General features: G+C 42.2%; 1 protein-coding gene across 3 annotated transcripts; it reads left to right on the top strand.

Annotated features, from left to right (window-relative positions):
- Positions 1-1710: 1710 nt before the first annotated feature.
- LOC121696980 (solute carrier family 22 member 4-like) lies at positions 1711-23041 on the top strand. Of its 3 annotated transcripts, none has more exons than XM_042078209.1 (10): positions 1711-2142; positions 3610-3713; positions 5923-6077; positions 7331-7502; positions 15663-15789; positions 16745-16845; positions 18356-18570; positions 19205-19387; positions 20586-20721; positions 22235-23041. In XM_042078209.1, exons 1-10 carry the CDS (start codon positions 1750-1752, stop codon positions 22332-22334), a joined length of 1686 nt encoding a protein of 561 aa, XP_041934143.1. In that variant the 5' UTR covers positions 1711-1749; the 3' UTR covers positions 22335-23041. The 3 variants fall into 3 exon arrangements, with proteins under 3 accessions (XP_041934143.1, XP_041934144.1, XP_041934145.1); XM_042078211.1 differs by lacking the exon at positions 1711-2142 and adding an exon at positions 2203-3162; XM_042078210.1 differs by lacking the exon at positions 22235-23041 and having other exon boundaries at positions 19205-19415; positions 20586-20666.
- Positions 23042-23048: the final 7 nt, after the last annotated feature.

The raw sequence follows: 23048 nt of genomic DNA, 5'->3' as shown, positions 1-23048 counted from the left end.
GTAGTTCAAAACGAAGGCTAAGTTTCAGCCAGTGACTGTTTGCCATAGAGGGCCATTTCCCTTGTCAGGCCAGCTATCGCTAGGAAAGGCGGCTGAAAATTTGAGTGTGGAGGCTTAGTACGCCGCCACTGCACACAGCCGAACCTAGAAACCGACGAACCTAGAAACATTCCCGAGGTCTAGCTAACGTAATATAACTTACCTACTGAATCCTCGGTTATCGCTTAATCAAGTTATGAACTTACTCGACGTAATACCAATATTATCAAACTAACTAGAGTTAAACGTAACGTCCTCTCTAGACGTAGCAGCTTCGAGTGTGTTGCTAATTGATGGCAGCTAATGCCAGCTTGCTTGTTTATTTGTCTCGTCGAGTCGTAAAAACAGACTTCACATAGATACTCCATTCGAATAGAAAATACAAATTAATTGTAACTTACATTGGGTGTGGTAGGAAAATGTCCGTTTCATCGTAGTTTGTTGGACGAAGCAGACACCAAGAACGTAAACTGTCTTGTAAGAGAATTTAGCAGTGTGGTTCAAAAGCGATTAATTACAGGATGTGTAGGACTACTTTAGGTAGGGAGCGCCTGATGGACCCGCACCTGATTACTTTAAGACCCTTCTAAATGAGGCCCCCATTGTGATGTCATACAGAGAAAAATACGATTTTTAACATTTTTAATCCCCTATTTCTCAAAAAGTATAAACTTTTAAAAAAATCTGAAATGTTAACTCTCTTGTCCAAATCCAGGACTACACAATGGTTATTTCAACATGTCTGTACATTAAGCGGTTAGAGTCACATTCATTCTTGAAAAGGTAAAAAGAAAAGGTTATAATAATAAGAAGCCAGGAGATTTCAATATAGTGGATTCCATCCACTATAACTAGGAGGACCATCTAGTGAGAGGCCCTTTAAGCTTTTCAAGAACCTCTTCCCAGAACCCTCTAAAACATACACATACACATACACATACACATACACACACACACACACACACAAGTATGTAAGCGCAGTTCCAACCCCCAACATCTTCAGAAATATGTAGGCTGTCTGTATCAGTTTAAACATTAGCATTTTGGTATCATACTTTTTCAAAAAGACAACAAGATCATCAACATAGATAGGCAGATAATAAAACAAATATAATACACAAAGAGATGTAGTAAAACCAGAAATGACCTTAGTCAATTTATGGACTTTTTTGCCAAAAAATGCCACATGCCAATGGCTTAAACCAATTATGTTCGATACACTTTTCCTGATCTAGAGAAATTAGATCAAAAGAAAATCCAATAATCGTGATATCTCTAAAGCATCATTCCTCAAAGCATGCATACCCACAAAATCACCATCAACCAAACCACACTCCTACTGTCCAGAGACATCAAGATTATCAGGGATTTTCAATGGCATGATGTTAACTTACAGTAAGTGACCAAAAAACATTTTCTACATTACTTGCCTGCCATACCAAAAACTGCTGGTTGTGGACAAAATTGTTTTTGAAAAGAACAGAAAAAAAGCGGAGAAAAAAGATCAAAGAAACAAAGTGGAACACAAGGGGTGCATGCGGCGTACTCACTCACACTCACAAACGCTCCACCCACTCCGAGAGAGAGAGAGGGAGGGAGCAAGGGGGTAGATTATCAGCTATGGCCGTGTCATACAATAAGTGCCAGAGGGTAGATGGGGGCAAAGGCAGCTCCTCTAAGTGAAAGGGCAGTTTGGAGAAAGGAGAGAGTATGAGAGACTACGATGAGATCACCTCGTTCCTGGGAACGTGGGGGCCTTTCCAGAAGCTGGTCTTCTTCTCTCTGGCCTTCAGCATCCTACCTAACGGTCTGGTTGGCATTTACATCGTGTTTGTGGGTGACACGCCGCCCCACGAGTGTTTGGTCCCGGAGGAGAGCAACATCAGCGAGAGCTGGAGGAACGTGAGCATTCCCCTGGTGGTGCAGGACGGGCTGGTGAAACGCAGCTCCTGCAGCAGATACAGCCTGGACCAGCTGAGGAACTTCTCCCTGCTCAACTACGTCCCCGACGTGGACGTCAACGTCAGTCAGATTCAGCAGGAGAGCTGTCTGGATGGCTGGAAGTACAGTAAAGACATCTACCAGTCCACCATCGTTACTGAGGTGAGCACACACACTGATGACACTCTCAGCCACACACACACACACACACACACACACACACACTGATGACACTCTCAGCCATTGATAAAGTGTTGCTAGTCCACCTCTACCGAGTCAAATGGAATTGGGTTTTGCCCATTGTATTCATGCATCAGAGGTATAAACATATGCAAGTGAAATGGGATACCCTGAGAAGGTTTTGATACAGCTAAAGCTTTTTTAGAAAAAGTGCTTCAAACTAAAAAATAATCAAATGGACAAGGTACATGTGTTGTGAAATGGCATTTCATGTACTGCATAACATGCTTAACTTGTATCCTTGCAAGACATAGAGAAATAGAACAAAATGATTAAGAAAAATAAATAAGATTCATCTGTTCTGAGTTTTGTATTGGGCAATGTTGCTGTAGAGAGTGTGTATATATTCTCAGCTTGCATAACTCATAGGTTTGGTTGGTGGATCTGGTCATACATTTGCTGAAGTGTCTCATGAATACATTACTAGCAAGGCATACATACCTTCACAGCTTAATAGACGTTTCTACTCAGTTACATGTAGTTCAGAACTCCCCAACCCTGCAAGCCACAGAAGTACATGTAACAGTTGAACACTATCCACAGCCACATGACGTAAGGTAATATGTAGTAGTACATGATGCCACAGTAAAGGGAAACTCCAGTTTAACGATAACCCGGGTCTATTTTTGGATAATAACGAGTGCACATTTTTGTTTGGGACCAAAACAATGTCAGTTGTTGCAGTTTTGAGCTAGACTGAAAGAGTCAGTGTATTTACAACTGAATAGCACATGGCTTAGCTTTCGGGGGCAACTTTGCTACATCAAAAAATAATTGCTTTTTTGAGCCGTTAAATTGGTCACCACCATCTTGCAAGAGTTGGTGCAAGACGATTACCAAATGAGGCACAAGCTAATATCAATGGAGAAAACAGGAGGAGAGTTTGGTAATCAACTTGTACAGATTATCTCCTCACAAGATGGCGACCTAGAGAAAAGCAAGGTAACAATATTTTTTCATACCCTTTCTTTACAATTACAAGGGTAGAAATACTTCAGTTTCAGATTCATACTTTATTGTCCCCATACCAGGGGGGAAATTTGTTGTTGCTGTTTGTACTCATATTTAACAAAATAATTGACAAATGAATGAAAATGTACTCACTTAACAAAAAGAAAATGTACAAAAACAAATTATACACAGGCAAAAACTCCACAAATAGGCGGACACTGCTAACTTCTAGTCAGATTGTTGAGAGTGGTGATGGCAGGTGAGATGAAACTTGATGAAACAGTTTGTCTGCAGAGACCATAGTAGCATAGACGTTTATTATTATTATTTGTTTTAGCCTATAAGATTGAGTTTCTTTGGCACCACCACATAATTGGATAATGTCTGACTTTCGTAATGATTCATGGTTGTGTGATGGTTAAATGATTTGCCTTGCAGTGGGACCTGGTGTGTGAGAATGAATACAAAGAGCCTCTGGCCTCGTCCATCTACTTCCTGGGTGTACTGGTGGGGACGTTTATCTCTGGGCAACTCTCGGACAGGTGTCTGCTACTGCCAACACCACATCACACCACACAGGCAAATAGATAGACGTATACAGTAGATAGATTGATGCATACACACATACATACATGTACATACACATGTACATACATGCATACACACACATACAATACAATACAGACACATGTACATACATACAATACACATAACATACATAAATAGACAAATACTTACTTTATTTATGCCGAGGAAAATGTAGGCAAGTTCCATTCACAGTGTATGCTGTCTATAACCCTTTGCATTTATATGAGTTCCATTCACAGTGTATGCTGTCTATAACCCTTTGGATTTATATGAGTTCCATTCACAGTGTATGCTGTCTATAACCCTTTGGATTTATATGAGTTCCTCAGTATCCAGGTAGCCAAGACAGAGGATTGTTTTTAAATGTCAACGCATTGAGACAAAAATCTTAAAGCTCTTATCACACTATGCTCTACTATAATGCGCTACACTATGACAACTCCTTTTTTTAAAATCTGAATGTGCTGTATTTAAGTGTGTTGAACTAGAAGACACAGTCCATAAATTCAATACAACAATGAGAGGAGGCTATCTTTTATTTTATCATCGTAATGGCTTTGAAATCACAAAGGTTTATTGACTTCACTTTGTGTCTGTGTATTTTGGACTCTGAACACCTGCATTATGTCACGACTGGATGTAAAGCATGCAATGGACTGTTCACTGAATGCCATAACCACATTGTATATTGTTCATAACCACATTGTGTATTGTTCATAACCACATTGTGTATTGTTCATAACCACATACTACATTTACCTTCATTCATTTAGCAGACATCTTTATCCAAAGCGATTGTCATTTATATTACAAGGGTCATTGTCCCCAGAGCAACTTGGGGTTAAGTGCCTTGCTCATGGGCACAGCGGCGGAAGGCAGGAATTGACTCGCAACTTTTCAGGCTAGTGCATACTAGCCCTGCTCCTTAGCCACTATGCTAAGGTTCATGGTATGAGATGAGAATCGCTGAAAAAATTAGGGCTTTGTGCCTCAGTGAAGAGAGGGAAAGGAAGCAAGTGGGAAGGAGTGATGGGGTGGGATCGGGAAATGACCACAAGTTGGACTCCAATCTGGGTCACCATGGGTGCTTGGGCCCAAGTGTGGTATCCAACCTGGGTCTCCATGGGTGCTTGGGCCCAAGTGTGGTATCCAACCTGAGTCTACATGGGTGCTTGGGCCCAAGTGTGGTATCCAACCTGGGTCTACATGGGTGCTTGGGCCCAAGTGTGATATGACTCCAACCTTGATCTCCATGGGTGCTTGGGCCCAAGTGTGATATGACTCCAACCTTGGTCTCCATGGGTGCTTGGGCCCAAGTGTGATATTACTCCAACCTGGGTCTCCATGGGTGCTTGGGCCCAAGTGTGAAATGACTCCAACCTGGGTCTCCATGGGTGCTTGGGCCCAAGTGTGGTATGACTCCAACCTGGGTCTCCATGGGTGCTTGGGCCCAAGTGTGGTATCCAACCTGGGTCACCATGGGTGCTTGGGCCCAAGTGTGGTATCCAACCTGGGTCTCCATGGGTGCTTGGGCACAAGTGTGGTATGGGCGCTGTGGCCAATTGCACCACAGCCCCCACCCCCCCCACCCCCTACATTGTGTTTTACCTGTATATAGGCATAGCCTTCTCTTATAGCCTAAATTAAGTGTCAGCCCTTAGATATCAGTGAGCTAGGTGATAAATGTAGTCTGGTGATTTTTATATGTGGCAGCCTAGGGCATATTCAGAACATGACAGTTAGACACAGGCATGAATGAGAATAAGAATGGATTTAATTGGTCATCGGTCTCCAAGGAAATGGTCAGTCGGTAAAGTTTTGCTCCATCTTAGCTGTACGGAATTTATGCTGTACGGTGCAGGTGTTGTTTTCTGTGCCATTTGTGTCAAAGAGAGTAGGCTACTTTATCTCTCGAAATATTTAAATAATTTATGTGTGTCTCTGTGTGTGTGTGCGGGGCATGCACGCATGTGTGTCTCTATGTGTGTGTTTGTGTGTGCGGGGCATGCACGTATGTGTGTGTGTGTGTGTGTGTGTGTGTGTGCGGGGCACGCACGTATGTGTGTGTGTGTGTGTGTGTATGTGCGGGGCATGCACGTATGTGTGTCTCTATGTGTGTGTGTGTGCGGGGCATGCACGTATGTGTGTGTGTGTGTTATAAAGGTATGGACGGCGGCCTGTGCTCTTTGCCACCATGACAATGCAGACGTTGACCATCTTTGCCCAGATCTTCTCCCCCAGCTGGGAGGCCTTCAGCACCATCTTCTTCTTCATTGGCTTCAGCGGTTTCTCCAACTACGTCGTTGGCTATGTGCTCGGTATGCCTCACGGTTTCTTTTTAACCTTGTTCACCTGTTTTAATATGATACACCAAAGATTCATAACCCTAGCCTCGTTAGCTCGAGACCTTATCTCAATTGGGATTGGGTCTGGAAAAGGTTAATTCACCTCCCATTTCCAAGGGGCGTAACCAGTGGACGCTGATCAAAATGCCTCTGGACGCAATTGGATAGACGAAAACCAATAAGAGTGATGAAGGAGATGACATATGCAGAGCAACGGAAAAAAACATCTCAACAAATGCTAAGCCCAACTCAATAGTTATAATTGGTGCCTGGATTTTAGGAACATTGGAGTGAATGGCCTCTTTGCCAGACGGATCTGCAAAGCAAATTCAAATTTGCCAAATGTTCGTCTAGGTTCTCCCAGGCTAGGGAATCCCAGCTTCAGAAAGTATAACCCATTTTGCAGACTTTTCGGATCCGGCCCGCCAAGCATTTGATTTGGTTATCAGGCCAACAACGTTGGTTAGCTTTACTGAAAATGGCTTTTTTGCTCTCCTTAGAGAACGTTTACAATGTCAATGTCAAAACATCATGTTAAATAGAGATGATAGGCCTACTGTTAGTTATCTCCTTTGCAGCAGATCTAACGTAAACGTTATGTGATCCATTTAATTGGGAACGCGTCTGCAAGTCACAAGAGGGAGAGAAAGCAGCAGGTTCCAGCTGGCTTGTCATTGTTGGTAATTGATATCTCCTTCTTATAAGAAACTTTAAAAAGGAAATCATGAAGGCAACAGTAGTTTCCACTACTGGCCATTTAAAAATAGCGGAGCAGGCAGAAGATCATTGAGAAATAAACGTGAATTAAAGCGTCTGTCTTAAAGCGACAGTGCACAATTTATACATTTGTTAATCAGCATCAAATTAGCAGTATTTTTGAAGCAATTAATATTTTAAAACAAATACTTTTGATACTAAATTATTTTATAGGAAAAATGTATTTTTTTATGTGTGTGTCGTGGGGAGGGGGTTGTTGTGCGGCCTGCCGGCGAATTTTCAAAACCCAATGTGGCCCTTGAGCCAAAACGTTTGCCCACCCCTGATGTAAACACAGATATCTGATATGGGACACTCTGGAAAATAGATGTAAACAGACGTAGGTTAGAATATAGGCCAAAAATCAGAACTGCATCAAGGCCTGCCAGTGTAAATGCAGAACTGTGCATCAAGGCCTGCCAGTGTAAATGCAGCCTATGATCGTCCTTTTCCCCCTTGCTGTGTGACAGGCTCGGAGATCTTGAGCCCAGCTACGCGTGTGGTGTTCTGCTCCCTGGGGGTGTTCATGGCGTCCGGGGTGGGGCAGATGCTCCTGCCCCTGTTTGCCTACTTCCTGCGGGACTGGAGACTCCTGATCATGCCCATGGCGGCTTCAGGGCTCCTCTACATCCCCCTGTGGTGGTGAGGCACACACACACACACACACTTAATAACACATCTGCACACACACACATACACAAGCAAACACAAACACACACACTTAAAAACACATCTGCACACACACATACTGTACTGTACATACACAAACACCCACTCTCACACACTTACACCTACACACACACACACACACACACACACACACACACACAAACACACACACACTTAAAAACACTTCCACACACACACTCTCACACACTTACTCACACCTACACACACACAAACATGAGATTTGGTATGGGGTCATTGTGTTTGAATGACATGTTTCACTCAAGATTTTGAGTGTAAGCAACTGAAAAAAACTGTAATAAGCGCACACACACACACACACACACACACACACACATACTCAGGTCACACACACACACATACTCAGGTCTCCTGTACCGTTCCGTAGGGTAATTACTGAGCCACTGCAACATTAATTTGATATATTCCACGACCTACAGTATATTATAATGAGTCCTGAGATTCACATTTTATATACTTTATTTGATTCAACTTTACAAGTCAAGTAGGAATCATCTTCTGAATAATCCAGTAGATTAAAGCAGTTCAGCAATCTATCATGAGTTTAGGTTTGAGGGTATAGGAACATTGTATCTTCCAAATAAACATGCTTCCTATAACTGCTGATATGGAACAGTACTTTACTAGCTACTTGGCCTTAGTTTTATATAGTCCCCCAATGCAAAGTCCACAGACCACCAACTTATATGGGTTTTTGTACAGTATCAGTCCTCCATAAATAGATCAAAAGCATATGACACTTCAAATATTTTAACCTTTTTGGCATTCTGACAAATGGTGATCACACAAACACACCAACACACACACGTGTGGAATTTACAATGTGCCATAAACTAATCTGCTTTTTGGTGGAATCTGGAAAACGTGACCATTTTATCTCTAAGCTGGGCTTTTCATGAGGTCTACACACAATGCTATGTTCAGATCTATGATGGTCAAAGGGAGAATCATGAGTTGAGTTTGAGTTTACCTTTATTGTCATTGTACACATGATACAACGAAATTTGAGGAGCTTTCCCTTAAGGTCCACCACATTGATTTAATGATGTCATTTCAATAAAAAAAAAAAATAGTATACACATGACATAAAGCATATACATACACACTTCATACATACTAAAACTTTTTTTTTTTAGCCTGAGGTTCCATTTTTGCATGGATGTACTGCAGGGTTTCAAATTGCCCTTGTAAAAAATAAGTGTCTGCATTACATAAAAATAAATTATACATTATAATACAAATCTAAATATGGTATGGAATGTTGATAGCCTTTAAAAAGAGGAAGTGTAATAGGGCGGGCGAGGGAGAAGATGGGGGTTAGTTCATATGCGTGTTCAGGGAGGATATGGCTCTGGGAAAGAAGCTGCCCTGGAGTCTGTTTGTCTGGGATGTGATGCATCTGAAGCACCTTCCAGAGGGCAACAGGTTGAACAGGTGGGAACTGGGATGAGAATGGTCCTAGCAGTCAGCCAGGCGACACACCAGTCGTGCCCGTCCGATGCGGGGATAGCCCAGCCGCATGGTGCTGGATAATGCTAGCCTGACGAGCCAGACACACATTAAAATGTAGGGTCTGGACACTCACCGTTCGCAGTGCTCAGTCCGAGGGGCGGGATAATCAGTTGTCTTTCAAATTCCCTCTGCACGCAATAGGACAGCGGCAGCGCTATGAGTCCCATGCGTTTCCCACCAGCGGAGCTAGTTGGCTAGTTCAAACGTTTGCCAACTTAATAAAAGCTTAACTCGTGTCACACTGTTCGCCAGCAGCAACATCCATCTTATTTGTTTTCAAGTAGCAGGGAATTCAAGCCAAACCGTTGCAACTCTGCCATCAATCATTATGTTAAGCCTACCTAACGACTCTATACACGATTTCATTGGCCTGATTAAGTTTCGATTTCTGGAGCTCACAAGCCAACGGAGAGTTGCTAGACTGAGACATATAAATGGGGAAAGGATGATTGTATGTTGTTTCCCAAATGCTTCAGTGTCTGACACAAAAAACAAGCTTGCAGAACTGGTGTCAAAATATGCAACTATCAAGCGCATCATTGTGCATGTTGGAGCAAATGACATCTACAGAGAACAGCTGTATGTCAAAGAAGATTTCAAGGAACTTTTCTCGGCCCTATATGAGCTTGGAATACAAATTTTCATCAGTGGCCCACTCCCAGCAGAGGGAAGCTTTGTATTTTCCAGACTATTCAGTTTAAACACCTGGCTCGCAAAAACATGCTTTTCAGTTGGGATGAATTTTATTGACAATTTTAACCTTTTTTGGAATCGCAGGGAATACTTCAGACCAAATAGCACAGAGCTGAGTTGGACTGGGGCCAAGATCTTAACCGAATACTATCACCTCTCTCTCCTGCACCCAACATTTTTTCTGCCAACCTTGAGCTGAGCCTCTGATAAGCGCTCAGTGGCCATACAGACGGAACAAGCGGATGACATCAACAACTCAGCTAAACCAAAACACTCTGCACAGGCTGAAACAGAGATATGCCCAACCTGCCCTGCTGTGGGGCCCTCTGATAACCACCCGCTAGCCTCCACTGAAATGCAGACCTTGGAGAAACATAAACAACCAGCTCAACAATGCCAAGCCATGTCCACTGGACAAGATAAGATGGGTGCTGCTAAAATGACTCAAAGTCAATCACTGGCGTCAAACTCCCTGGAATCTCAGCAAACAAATGGATGTGATGAGCATGAGGAGATAGCACCTATCAAAGCTGCTGAGAGGATATCAGAAAGGAAGGGTCATGTTGTAACACCAGTACCAATACCCCTCCCCACCTCCGTCGTCTCCTTGTCACCACAAAGACACAACAACATGGAATACACTACTGGAATACATGCTGAAAGCGGAGCATCTGCAACAAACTTCCCAGAACCTCAGCAGGCAGATGGAGACTCTGGATCAATTTTCAACCCCAACCTCCTTGATTTCCCATCACCACCCACACCCAATCACGTCCCCACCCAATCAAACTCCCCAGGCCACACAAACCCCCCTAATCTCCCATCCCCATCCCCACCCCTTCATCCCACCACCCACTCAAACTCCACAGGATCCCCTGAATACCCATCACCATCCCCACCCAAGCACATGATGTTCCCTGCAAGAATGGAGAGACTGCTACCAGTAGCCATGCAGAGTTTTACTAGCCCAAGATCATTAGCACCAAAGAAGCGAAGGGCACCTCCACCCCCTCGCCCTCCCCCTCCCCGTTTAGAAGGATCTCTTAAGCAGCAGCAACCTCTTAGTTCATTTTCTCAGCCGGCATATAGCATGGAATGTGCAGTGGAAAATACAGATGGCAGCAGCAGGGGACAATTATATGATGACTGTATTGCATGATATTCTCAGGGTCCCTGCAATATAAATGGTACTGACAGTAGTTTTGAGAACATGCCGGGACCCAGTAAGCCGACATTCTCTATTCCTGTATTGACAAGAAATAGAACACAAATGCATCGAGCTTATAGGGTAAACCAGTCCAATCTCCTACCCGTACCACATCAACCTCAGATTTCCCCCATGGATCATATTTCCCCAACACTTAAACTAACAAAACTAGCACTCCTAAATATCAGATCTCTTTCAAACAAATCATTCTTAATTCATGATCTAATTTGCACAAACAACCTTGATTTTTTACTTTTAACTGAGACATGGTTAGATCAAGCAAACAGTGCTGCTACTCTCATCGAATCAGCTCCCCCAAACTTCAGTTTTTTGAGTGCTACCAGAGCAAATAAAAGAGGTGGGGGGATAGCCACAATTTTCAAGACGTCTTTTCAGTGCAATCAGTCGTCATTCGGTGACTTTACTTCATTTGAATATCTGTGTGCATGCATTAAGTCTTCTCCTCAGATTTTATTACTGACAATTTACAGGCCTCCAAAACATTCAGCTAAAGTTTTTCTTGAAGAGCTAGGTGAACTGCTATCAGTTGTTTGCATAGAGTATGACTGTCTTATTATATCAGGGGATCTAAACTTGCATGTGGATAATCCTGAAAACAATTATGCCAAGGAATTCATTGCACTAATCGATACTTTCTCCCTAACACAGCATGTACAGGGGCCAACACACTCCCTCGGCCATACCCTCGACCTTGTTATCACAAAGGGTCTCGATGTCTCTACAGCTGTTAAAGACCTGGCCTTATCTGATCATTTTTGCGTGTTCTTTGATGTGTCTATGTCCCCACACACTCAAAACACAGCTATGATGGTAAAAAGGAGAATCATAAATGATCAGACAAGTGCTCTCTTTGAGCAAGCACTTTCACTAAAGTCAAGTCAACTGTCAGACTCTGAAGACTTATTTGATCACTTTAATGCAAAAATGGCAAACATTATGGATGACATTGCTCCATTACAATTCAAGAAAGTTAAGGACAAACAGAAAGCACCATGGAGGCAAAATCCAGCAGTTAAACTTATAAAAAGAGAGGGTAACACTTTATTTTAATGTGTCGCTGTTACAGTGTACCTACCTAATTAGGTACAGTGGTACAACCTGTGTAACAACATGTACTATCAGGTACTATCATTGTACTTGCATAATGTATTTGTGGGTACCTACATATAGTTGTTACATTGTAATACTGAGTGCTTTTACAAAACTTTGCCAATTTGCCTACATTTTCATCAGAGGCAAAGAGCTGACCTGAGACCTGCTGGATGGGGTAAATCTGGTCATGATAGATTTGATATACAAAGCATTCTTAGCTCCAGTCAAGGCCTCATTGTCTTCAGTACATGTTACCTTGTTACTCTTTGATACAGTGGAATAAACCTATTACGTGTACCAGTTAATTACTTACATGTACATATGACATGTATGTTATGTCTTCGATGTCTTGGAACAGGTCTACTAATTCACTACGTAGTACATATATTAACTGTGTTGGTACACACTTATTGCTCTTTGATACAGTGGCATAAACCCATTAAAATGAAGTGTACCAGTTAAGTACTTACAATTACATATTACATGTATGTTGTGTCATTGGTGTCTTGGAACATGTCTGCCATTACCCTACATACTGTAGTACATGTATCAACTGTGTTGGTACACATTTATTACTCTTTTGATACAGTGGAATAAACCCATTAAAATAAAGTGTACCAGTTAAGTACTTACATCTACTTATATACATCCTGTAATTGATGTGTTAAAATGTGTCTGCTGTTACACCACACAGTACATGTGAATTAGTAGACCTGTTCCAAGACAAGACCTGTTCCAGTTTATTCCACTGTATCAAAGAGTAACAAGGTTGTAGCAGCACAGCTGTTACATGTACACTGAAGACAATGAGGCCTTGACTGGAGCTAAGCATGCTTTGTATATCAAATCTATCATGACCCGATTTACCCCATCCAGCAGGTCTCAGGTCAGCTCTTTGCCTCTGATGAAAATTTAGGCAAATTGGCAAAGTTTTGTAAAAGCACTCAGTATTACAATGTAACAACTATATGTAGGTACTCACAAATACATTATGCAAGTACAATGATAGTACCTGATAGTACATGTTGTTACACAGGTTGTACCACTGTACCTAATTAGGTAAGTACACTGTAACAGCGACACATTAAAATAAAGTGTTACCAAAGAGAGTGTAGGAAGACTGAAAGAAAATGGCGTAAATACAAACTTCAGATCCACTATGAAATCCATAAAGAGATGCTCCGCACATATAACTCTGAAATATGCAAAGCAAGACAGTCTTTATTTTCTAACATTATCAATAGAAGTTCAAATAACACTCGTATTCTATTTTCAACTGTTGATAAGTTAACAAATCCCCCCTCACAATTAGCGCCTGAACTTCTCTCAACTAATAAATGCAATGAGTTTTCATCTTTTTTTAAAGGTAAAATTGACAAAATCAGACTCAACATATCTGCTCAATTACAAATTCAACAACCTGAACTTCCAGCAACAAACAGAGGGAAACTAAACTTGATGTCAGAGTTCAGCTTGATAGACTACGAAACACTTGAAAAAACGGTACAGAATCTCAGCCCTTCCACATGTGTCTTAGACACTCTGCCTACCAATTTCTTCAAAACTGTTTTTCACCTCATAGCGGCGGATGTCCTTCAAATTGTAAATGTATCATTGCTGTCTGGCACTTTTCCTAAGTCACTGAAAACAGCTGTTGTAAAGCCACTTCTCAAGAAGAATAACCTGGATGCCTCCATGCTAAACAATTACAGGCCCATATCCAATCTACCTTTTATTGGCAAAATTATTGAAAAAGTAGTCTTTAATCAATTAACCACCTTCCTAACATCAAATGGGTATTTTGATTACTTTCAGTCTGGTTTTCGGGCAAATCACAGCACTGAAACAGCTCTCATTAAAGTTTCCAATGACATACGCCTCAACACAGATTCAGGTAAAACATCAGTCCTAGTGCTACTGGACCTTAGTGCAGCATTTGACACTGTTGATCACAATATTTTACTACACAGACTAGAACACTGGGTTGGATTTACAGGCATAGTTATCAGCTGGCTAAAATCATATCTACAAGAAAGGAGCTTCTTTGTTGCCATCGGAAACTGTACCTCAACACCAACGTCCTTGACCTGTGGTGTTCCCCAGGGGTCGATCTTGGGGCCACTATTATTCAACCTCTATATGCTCCCACTTGGACAAATCATTCAAAATAATTTGATTTCATATCATAGCTATGCAGATGACACACAAATTTACTTAGCTCTATCACCAAACAACTATGGTCCTCTTGAATCTATGTGTCAGTGTATAGAACAAATCAACACCTGGATGTCTCAAAATGTTCTTCAGCTGAACAAAGAAAAAACTGAAGTAATTATATTTGGTAAAAATGAGGAAAGACTTAGGGTTGCCACTCTCCTTGACACAAAAGGGTTGAAGGCAAAGGATACTGTTAAAAACCTTGGTGTATTAATTGACAGTGATCTAAATTTCAACAGCCACATGAAAGCGATAACTAAATCAGCTTTTTACCACCTCAAAAATATTGTCAAACTCAGAGGGCTGATGTCAAAACATGACTTAGAAAAACTCATTCATGCATTTATCTCCAGCAGGGTTGATTACTGCAATGGACTGTTCACAGGCCTTCCTAAAAAGACTATTAAACAGCTTCAGGTGATACAAAATGCAGCAGCTAGGACTCTAACAAAAACTAAAAGAACTGACCACATTACTCCAATTCTTAAGTCCTTGCACTGGCTTCCAGTAAGTCACAGAATTGACTTTAAAGCACTATTGCTTGTTTATAAATCAGTAAATGGAGCAGGACCTAAATACTTGTCAGACATGCTTCAGCAGTACACACCTTCTCGTCCTCTCAGGTCCCAGGTGAAAAACCTGCTAGTAAAACCTACAGTTAGAACTAAACATGGTGAAGCAGCTTTTAGCTGCTATGCGGCTCAGCTGTGGAACCAACTTTCGGATGACATTAAAAAGGCCCCAACTGTAGCCAGTTTTAAATCTAGACTTAAGACCAAACTGTTCTCAGACGCTTTCTGCTAACTGTGCCGAGTTACAAATTCTGAATCTGCCTCGATAATTATTCTACTTTGTCTTTTATTACTTTTTTTACTACTTTTGCCTTTGATTTTGCTTACTAATTATTCTTTATTTTTAAATGATTTTACCTTGTGTTTTATGTTTTCTTTTTATTATGATCTTTACCTTTTAACTATTCTTTGACTATATTGCCCTTCTATGCTTTTATTTGTTATTATCGTTTGGTTTTGTTTATGTAAAGCACATTGAATGACCTCTGTGTATGAAATGTGCTATATAAATAAACTTGACTTGACTTGACTAGCCCTGGCAGCAAATGTAATTCGCTGCCGCTAGGGGCGCGTCTAGATTTCTAGGCTAGGATAATGCTGCCTTGAAAAAGGCTTTGAATCTTCTGCAGCCTTGGAAAAGGCTCTTGCTTTGAGGCTCTCGAAGCAGAGAAGGGAAGGGAGGTGAAACTACGGTTATAACAATAACGATGAAAACTACGGTTTTTAAGATCACTCTAGCTGATAAGAACAACCACCCCTCTCCTCTCCCGCCTCTACCAGGCTGATTCCCGAGTCGCCCCGCTGGCTTCTGTCCCAGGGGAGAGTGGAGGAGGCTGAGGCCATACTGAGAAATGCGGCCAGGATGAACAAAGTCACCGTGCCCCAGGTCATCTTCACACCCGATGAGGTAAGCCACTGCTGGATAAAGGCCCCTTCTATGCACAGGAAGAGGCAATAGTAGCGCAAAACTCTGAAACCCATTATTTTCCGTGACTTGCATGGCGCAATAACGGTTTGCCGCTGTGCAGAGTAAATTGCAGCGCACGCAATATTTCAGCCACTGCGAAGTTCAATGTTGAACTTTGACCATGGTGCGCTGTAAATCATGGCTATACTTTGAGCTGAGCCCGGCGGTAAGCACAACACAAATCTCTCGGTCATTAGCTCAACCAAGCGCAACCTAACGGCGAGCACAGCCGTCCTACTCAATTTTGCCCCACTGCTCATGTTACCCAATTGCTCAGTGAACTCCATTGGCGACCTGTAGCTGCCCACAAGAAATTCAAATCACTAACGCATAAAAAACTCCTCAAGACCCAGCTCTTCCGAGTACCTCCTCTCCTAGCACTACCAACAAATGGACATGCTTATTCTATCACGTACCACCTGGATTATCCCTCTTCTGCTTCTTTTGACTTAACTTCACTAGAACTGTCACTTGATTCTATGCAAGTAGAACTGATTGCTGCACTAGCATGTCGTACCTTGTCACACTGTACCTTGATTGTTCCTTTTTCATTTGTTTAGTTATACTCCACATATAATTTCATTAAGTTTTCTTAATATTCATGACAAGTTAAATTTAAAGAGATTGTGGACCAATGGCGGACCACAAGTGGCACGCCACCGGCAGCATACCATCAGCGGTCCGCTATCTGCCAATCTGATTTTGCTATCTGGGTTGTCACACTGTACCTTGATTGTTCCCTATTTTTGTGAGTTTCTTTGGATAAAAGCAGCACCTAAATGTAAATGTAAACTGGCTCTGCCACTGAGCAATATGTGTGTTGTGTCTGTTTGTCCTAAATATAGATGGGATTTGCACACAAACACTCTAACTCCGTGTCTGTTTGTCCTCCCAGATCGAGGAAGCCCAGGCGAATAAGGAGAAGAAATACAACATTCTGGACATCCTAAGGAGATGCAACGCAGTGGTCCTCATCCTCGTCTGCTCCATCCTCTGGTGCGATATACAGTATATCTGGATATTCACATTGTAATGAATGTTAAGGACAACTGGACATAAATGCAAAGAAGTTTTAATAAAGACCAAGGCAAAGTTACAACCAAGATGGTCAACTGGCAGAAGACGGGTTATAAAGTGGTCAGGTCTAGACACGCAAAATGGCAGTCACGCTTCACATCAAGTTAAGATTTCCAAGGTGGAAATCCTACAAAAAAGATCCAACGCTGCCATCTTTGCCCATATAAGGTAGCCTGGAAGCCAGCTGAACTTAGCCCCGCCCACAAAATGTGAGGTAAGGAAGATCAGTCTGGAACTGTTCTGTTGAGTAGCAACTATATCCGAACCAGAGCAGTTTGGACCAGAACGGGTCGGACCAGAACAGTTTTATTCAGAGCTGAAAATGCAACTGTGTTTGACAGAGGATGTAGGTTGCTAGTAACAAAATATTAGCGTTCACAGCATGGTATGATGATTGCATGATGGTATGAAGATTAATTAAAAAGTTTAAAATCCCTGTGAACAGCCCTTTTTCCTTCAAGTGCTGATGGTGTGCAGTATAGCTATTGAAAAGTCAAAAAGTAGTATACATCGCCCCCGGTTCTTTGCAAAGAGCTTTGCAGGTATTTGCCACGGTTCTCCCTAACAAAAATGCTGTTGCTAGAAGGTAGACATTTAGATTTCACTATCACGTCTGTTGTACAAGATATTGACAGTGTAAGAACTTAAAAAAAAAAAAAAAAACAGAAAACAATGCTAATTGTTCCAGTAATTGCAAAAATAATTCTGTGGAAATGCATGGATTCCAGTTGCTGCGACTGGAAGCAACTGGAATCCATGCATTTCCACAGAATTATTTTTGGAATCTGATCCCTTATCATACCTGTTCATTTGTACTCGCTCGACTTATCGTGACTAAATTCAAGATGGCAGCGAACGGTAAACTTCCTTAAGGTACTGTCTGTATGAATCGTCTTGTAAATAAACTCCCAGTGCTTTTTCAAAGTTCTCAATGTCTCGTTTTAAATATCAGGGCCCTCGGAAGTCTACCAATGAAGTGTGGAGATACTTCGAGCCTTGTAAAAGTGTAAAACAGTGATTTATTTGCATGGCTAGGCCGATGCTGAGGCACCCCCATTGAAAAAGCTGTTGGTAGCATCGGCTAACTAACGCCAGATTTCGGAGTGCAGGGGACAAGCCGAGATGGGCTATGAGACATACGTTCACACTCGGTATCATGTTTCAACACACTTTAGGTCAATATCACACCGGAATTCTACCCATTCAAAAGCAGAGGACAAAAGTATGTAGAGCGAAACGGCTGCATTCCAGGGCCCTTGAAAAGTCTGGAATATATTTTATTATATTTATTATGGGGCCCCATCAGGACTGCCAATGCATAGGGCCCAGGATCTTCTGCTACACCCCTGAGAATACCAACTTGATTTTTGATCGCACTTGTTCAGTTTTTGCAGTGTACTGTAATAATTCATATATGTCTGTACTGTAGGATCGTCATCACCATGTCTTACTACGCTCTGCTGCTGAACACCACCAACCTGCACGGTGATCCGTATTTCAACTTCTTCCTGTCGGCTGTCGTGGAGCTCCCGGCGTACGTAGGGGCCATGCTGCTGCTGAAGTTTTGCCCGCGCCGCATCTGCCAGTCCTCCACTCTCTTTCTGGGCGGCGCCGTCATCCTCCTCACCCAACTCGTGCCCGGAGGTAAGCTCCCTATGTTTACAGGAACACAGAGACAGCGGACTTGTAACTGAAGGCTAGCCACTTCAATCCTTGACTGGTAGGGAACATGTGGGTGGGGGCAGTGATTGAACAGCATTCTCTCTTGAGCAAGGCACCTAACCCCTACTGGGTGCTGGATCAAGGACTGCCCACTGCTCCAAGTGTGTATGTGTGTAGTGTACACTCCTAGTGATGGGCAAATGAAGCTTTGGTGAACCACTGAACCACAGCATTGTGAAGCTAGCGACACTAATGAAAAAAATCCAATATGGCCACCACATGGAGATTTTTCAACATAAAAGTCCTTACCTAGTCTAGAAATCTTTTTTTTTTTCAGCTAGTGTCTCTAGCTTCACACTGCAGTGCTTCAGTGTTTCACCAAAGCTTCATTTGCCCATCACTATACACTACCCGTGGATGCGTAAAAAAATCAAAGACAAATTCCCTTCAGGACAAAGAAAGAAACCAAAAATAGGGGGAGTAGTCCACACCAGCAAACTTCCACTTTTCCCAAATACTGCTCTGATTTTACACTCCCAGGCAGTTTACAGTAGAATCATCTGTGAGAACAATAATTCAGGTGTAGTGGGACTGAACAGTTGACTGTGTGGTGCAGATCTTCCAGGTGTAGCCATTTTCCTGGAGATGGTGGGCAAGTTCGGCATCACCATGGCGTTCTGCGTGGTCTACGCCGTGACCTCTGAACTCTTCCCCACCGTGGTAAGGAACATGGCGATGGGAACCTGCTCCATGGCCGCTCGCATCGGAACCATAATCTCTCCGTTCATCATTTACCTGGGTGAGACGGTGGAGAAGTAATATCATAGGTATTCAGTGAGTGCTCACCTCAAACTAAAATACCTGCTCTGATTTAAAATGTCTTATTATACGGCTCTTCACAATGCAAGTAGAATGCTCCATTGACTTGAATGGGATTTCCGAAAGTTCTAGCGGTCATTATTTCTTGGGAAAGGACCTCTGAAAACAAGAATGACCGCTGTCAATGGCAACGGAGTTTGCGCTTGGAATTTCATTCAAAAGTGAAAGCAGACGGTTGATCAGCTGTGTTCTAAAGAATGTTTGATTCAAGTTCAGCGTGTGTTGCGAACTATTTGTTTCTCAGCAAAAGCCACGACGAAACGGTAACAAATAAGTGTAAAGAGACATATCATGGAGTTTATTTTTTTTGTTTTGGCAAGTAGCCGTATAATAAGCGGGATAATGTATAGAACGCCGGTCATTATGGGAAAATAAGTCCCTTCAGGGCGAAACAAGACCCCTCCGCTGGCGCGTCGGGGTCCGGTTCGCCCTGTCGGGACTTATATATTCTATACATTATCCCTTACATCTTTCATATTCATCATCAAATCCAAGTATTCAAGTATAGAGGGGCAGCCGTGGCCCACTGGGTAGCACTCTGGACTTGTAACCGGAGGGTTGCCGGTTCGAGCCCTGACCAGTGGGCCACGGCTGAAGTGCCCTTGAGCAAGGCACCTAACCCCTCACTGCTCCCCGAGCACTGCTGTTGTAGCAGGTAGCTCACTGCGCCGGGATTAGTGTGTGCTTCACCTCACTGTGTGTACACTGTGTGCTGTTTGTGTTTCACTAATTCACCGATTGGGTTAAATGCAACGACCAAATTTCCCTCACGGGATCAAAAAAGTATATATACTATACTATACTGTATTCTCTTTTTCTGTCTCTCTGTCCTTCCTCCTCCTTTTCCTCTCTGTCTTTCCACTACCTCTGCATTTCCTTCTCTCTCTTCCTCTCTCTCTCTTGGGGCTTGCTGTGTGATTATAGGAGTTTGATGAGGAGTTTGGAGACTCTTTGATTTGATTTGTGATGTGATTGTGACTTACCAGTGATATGGTACAAGCCTTGTAGATTGGCATTTGAATGATCCATGTAATTGCGTAAGAGTATTAGTGTGGTCTAATAAAGGAGTGGTAACAGCTGTTTCTCTCTCCTCCTCTCCTTCCCTCTGTCTCCCACAGGAAATTATTATAAGTATCTCCCCTACCTCTTCATTGGGGGTTTGGCTGTGTTCTCAGGCATGCTCTGTTTCGTTCTGCCTGAGACGTTTGGAAAGGTCCTGCCGGATAACATCACTGAGATGCAGACGGTCCGAGGGTGAGTGACCACCGTCATCACACTGCCACAGCCACTCCACGAACTTCATATTAAATGATAGTTCCAGAGTTAGAACAACCTAGTGTCTATTTACAGAAGATAAGTTCAAACTGTCGTTTGAGAGCAAAATTACGTTGATTGGTGGAGTTTTGAGCAAGACCGTTTTTTGCATTAGCAACGAATTGGCTTAGAGTGAAAGCGCTAAGGGCAAACACCCGGAATAAACATTAAGAATATAAAGAGTAAAAAACAAAGGCTATTTTATACCGTAAACATTGCTCAAAATATAATTGCACTTCTGTGGTAGTGCGGTGAGTGTCCCTACAGACAAACCTAAGTATTGTAAGCTTTGAAAGTGTACATAGAGGTTATAACAATACCTGTTTTCTGGAGGAAACAAATGGCCTGGCTTGTGTTCGAGCTTGGAGCACTGCACAGATCTGGCTGAATCTTACAATACAAACATGCCTTACGTCCAGCCAGATCTGCACAGCGCAGCTAGCTGGAACGAGCCCACTGATTTGACCTCTCTGTAGACTTTCAAAGTTTACAATACTTCGGTTTGTCTGTACGGACATCCACCACATTACCACAGAAGTGTAATTATATTTTGAGCAATGTTAACAGTATAAAATAGCAATTGTTTTTTACATGGATGTTTGCCCATTAGCGCTTTTGCTCTAAGCCGCTGCTAATGCAAAAAACAGTCATGCTCAAAACTCCACTAATTAACGTAATTTTGCTCTCATTTTGAACTTGTTATCTTCTGTAAATAGACCTTAGGTTGTTCTAACTCTGGAAAGATCCTTTAATCACAGCCTAATAACTATAATAATAGCCTGATAACTCTGTTTGGCCGTGGTGGAGCAGCGCTAATGTGACTGTCTTGCGACAGTTGGTCAACCCCAGTTTGATTCCCGGCGCTTTGGATAAAAGTGTCTGCTAAGTACCAGTCAACTCAGCCCAGAGTTACTAATTGTCTAGAGTTGTGGTATGTAATGATTGTGTAATGATTTATCATGCCAGCCAGTCGTTGGATAACAACTGAACTTTGAACATAACACTACAGAGAGAAGTGTGGGGGAAAAAATGGAGCAGCATAGGTTAGTTCAGGCAGGCCACAGTCACACCCAGCCTTTCGGAGTCTGTCAGTAATTGGCTGACTGCTCAACTGATTGATCAGCTGATCATCAACCCACCTCCACCCCTTCATACATATGACTTATCAACGTGTAGTTGTTGTCATCAATGCCTGCTCTGTTATCTATTGTTGTTATTATTATATTTTAATTGATGGATTTCTTTTTCCTTTACAGTAGATTGATAAATGTATATGTTGTTTTGGACTTTGCAGAGAATCTAATGTTGACATTCACAAACCTTTGTAATCGTCATAAATAACTACAATTTTACAATGTATGCTAAATTATAATTTTATCCATCCTGTCCGCACATTGATAAAATGTTGGTCATATTAAACTGAAATTACAGATTTTCATTGCTTCTGCCACAGGTTGGGTAAACCAAAGGGAACATTGATGGAATCAAAGGGAACAGTGATGGAATCCTGCACCAAGGAGACTTGTGATGTAATAAAGGAAGCCAAACTGTAAAACTCTCCATTCTACGGCTCTGTTCTACTGCAGAGAGCCTGCCAGCAGGGACCTCAGCTGGATATAGGGGGGGGTCAAAATCCCTCTTTATGCAGAGGCAGCAACTGTTCCATTCAAGTCTACAGTATGGTCATAGCTCAAAATGTCACCACATATGCTAAGATCTTGGTTCTATAGAGTTAAGAATGTGAATTATGTGCACGTTTTCATGATCCTCATACCTTTCTGACATTTTTAGCATTTTTGAGCATTCCAGTCTGGAGAAAATTGATCTTATATCAGGTGTGCGCCTGTTATTTTTTCTGCTGCTGTTGGCTAATTGCTACGTACGCCCATCAATACCTCAACGACACACCTCTTTATGCAGACAGGACTCGATCCTCATTTTACGCCATAGCCATGAACTACGACAAGCTGTCTTGCTCCGCCTATATAATCTTTGGTCGAACTCTCTATCTACGGCTCTGTTCTACTGTAAGCTGCAGTGACATCTACTGACCTTAAGATGCTATTGCATCGGTTTGTACCAAGGTTGGATGAAAAGTTTCTATAGTTTATTTAAATTGAACATGCAAAGGTCAAAGGTATTGCATAGGAAAGAGTAGTATATGAATGTTGAAAGAATGTAGATGCAGTGCTACAATGTATATTTGTGTGTGTGTGTGTGAAATATTCCTAATAAATAGTAATGGAACGTAAAGAAATAACCATTTG

This window comes from Alosa sapidissima, chromosome 22, assembly GCF_018492685.1.
Source record: "Alosa sapidissima isolate fAloSap1 chromosome 22, fAloSap1.pri, whole genome shotgun sequence".
In the NCBI taxonomy this organism is placed as follows: Eukaryota; Metazoa; Chordata; class Actinopteri; order Clupeiformes; family Clupeidae; genus Alosa; species Alosa sapidissima.
This window is presented reverse-complemented; position numbering and strand designations above follow the sequence as displayed.

What these genes read in the sequence shown, in the direction of transcription:
- LOC121696980 (XM_042078209.1), top strand. Translation starts at nt 1,750, where the DNA reads ATGAGAGACTACGATGAGATCACCTCGTTCCTGGGAACGTGGGGGCCT. An exon ending in TCTGGGCAACTCTCGGACAG is followed by an intron (nt 3,714 to 5,922) that starts GTGTCTGCTACT and finishes TGTGTTATAAAG; the next exon opens with GTATGGACGGCGGCCTGTGC. An exon ending in CACCCAACTCGTGCCCGGAG is followed by an intron (nt 18,571 to 19,204) that starts GTAAGCTCCCTA and finishes TGTGTGGTGCAG; the next exon opens with ATCTTCCAGGTGTAGCCATT.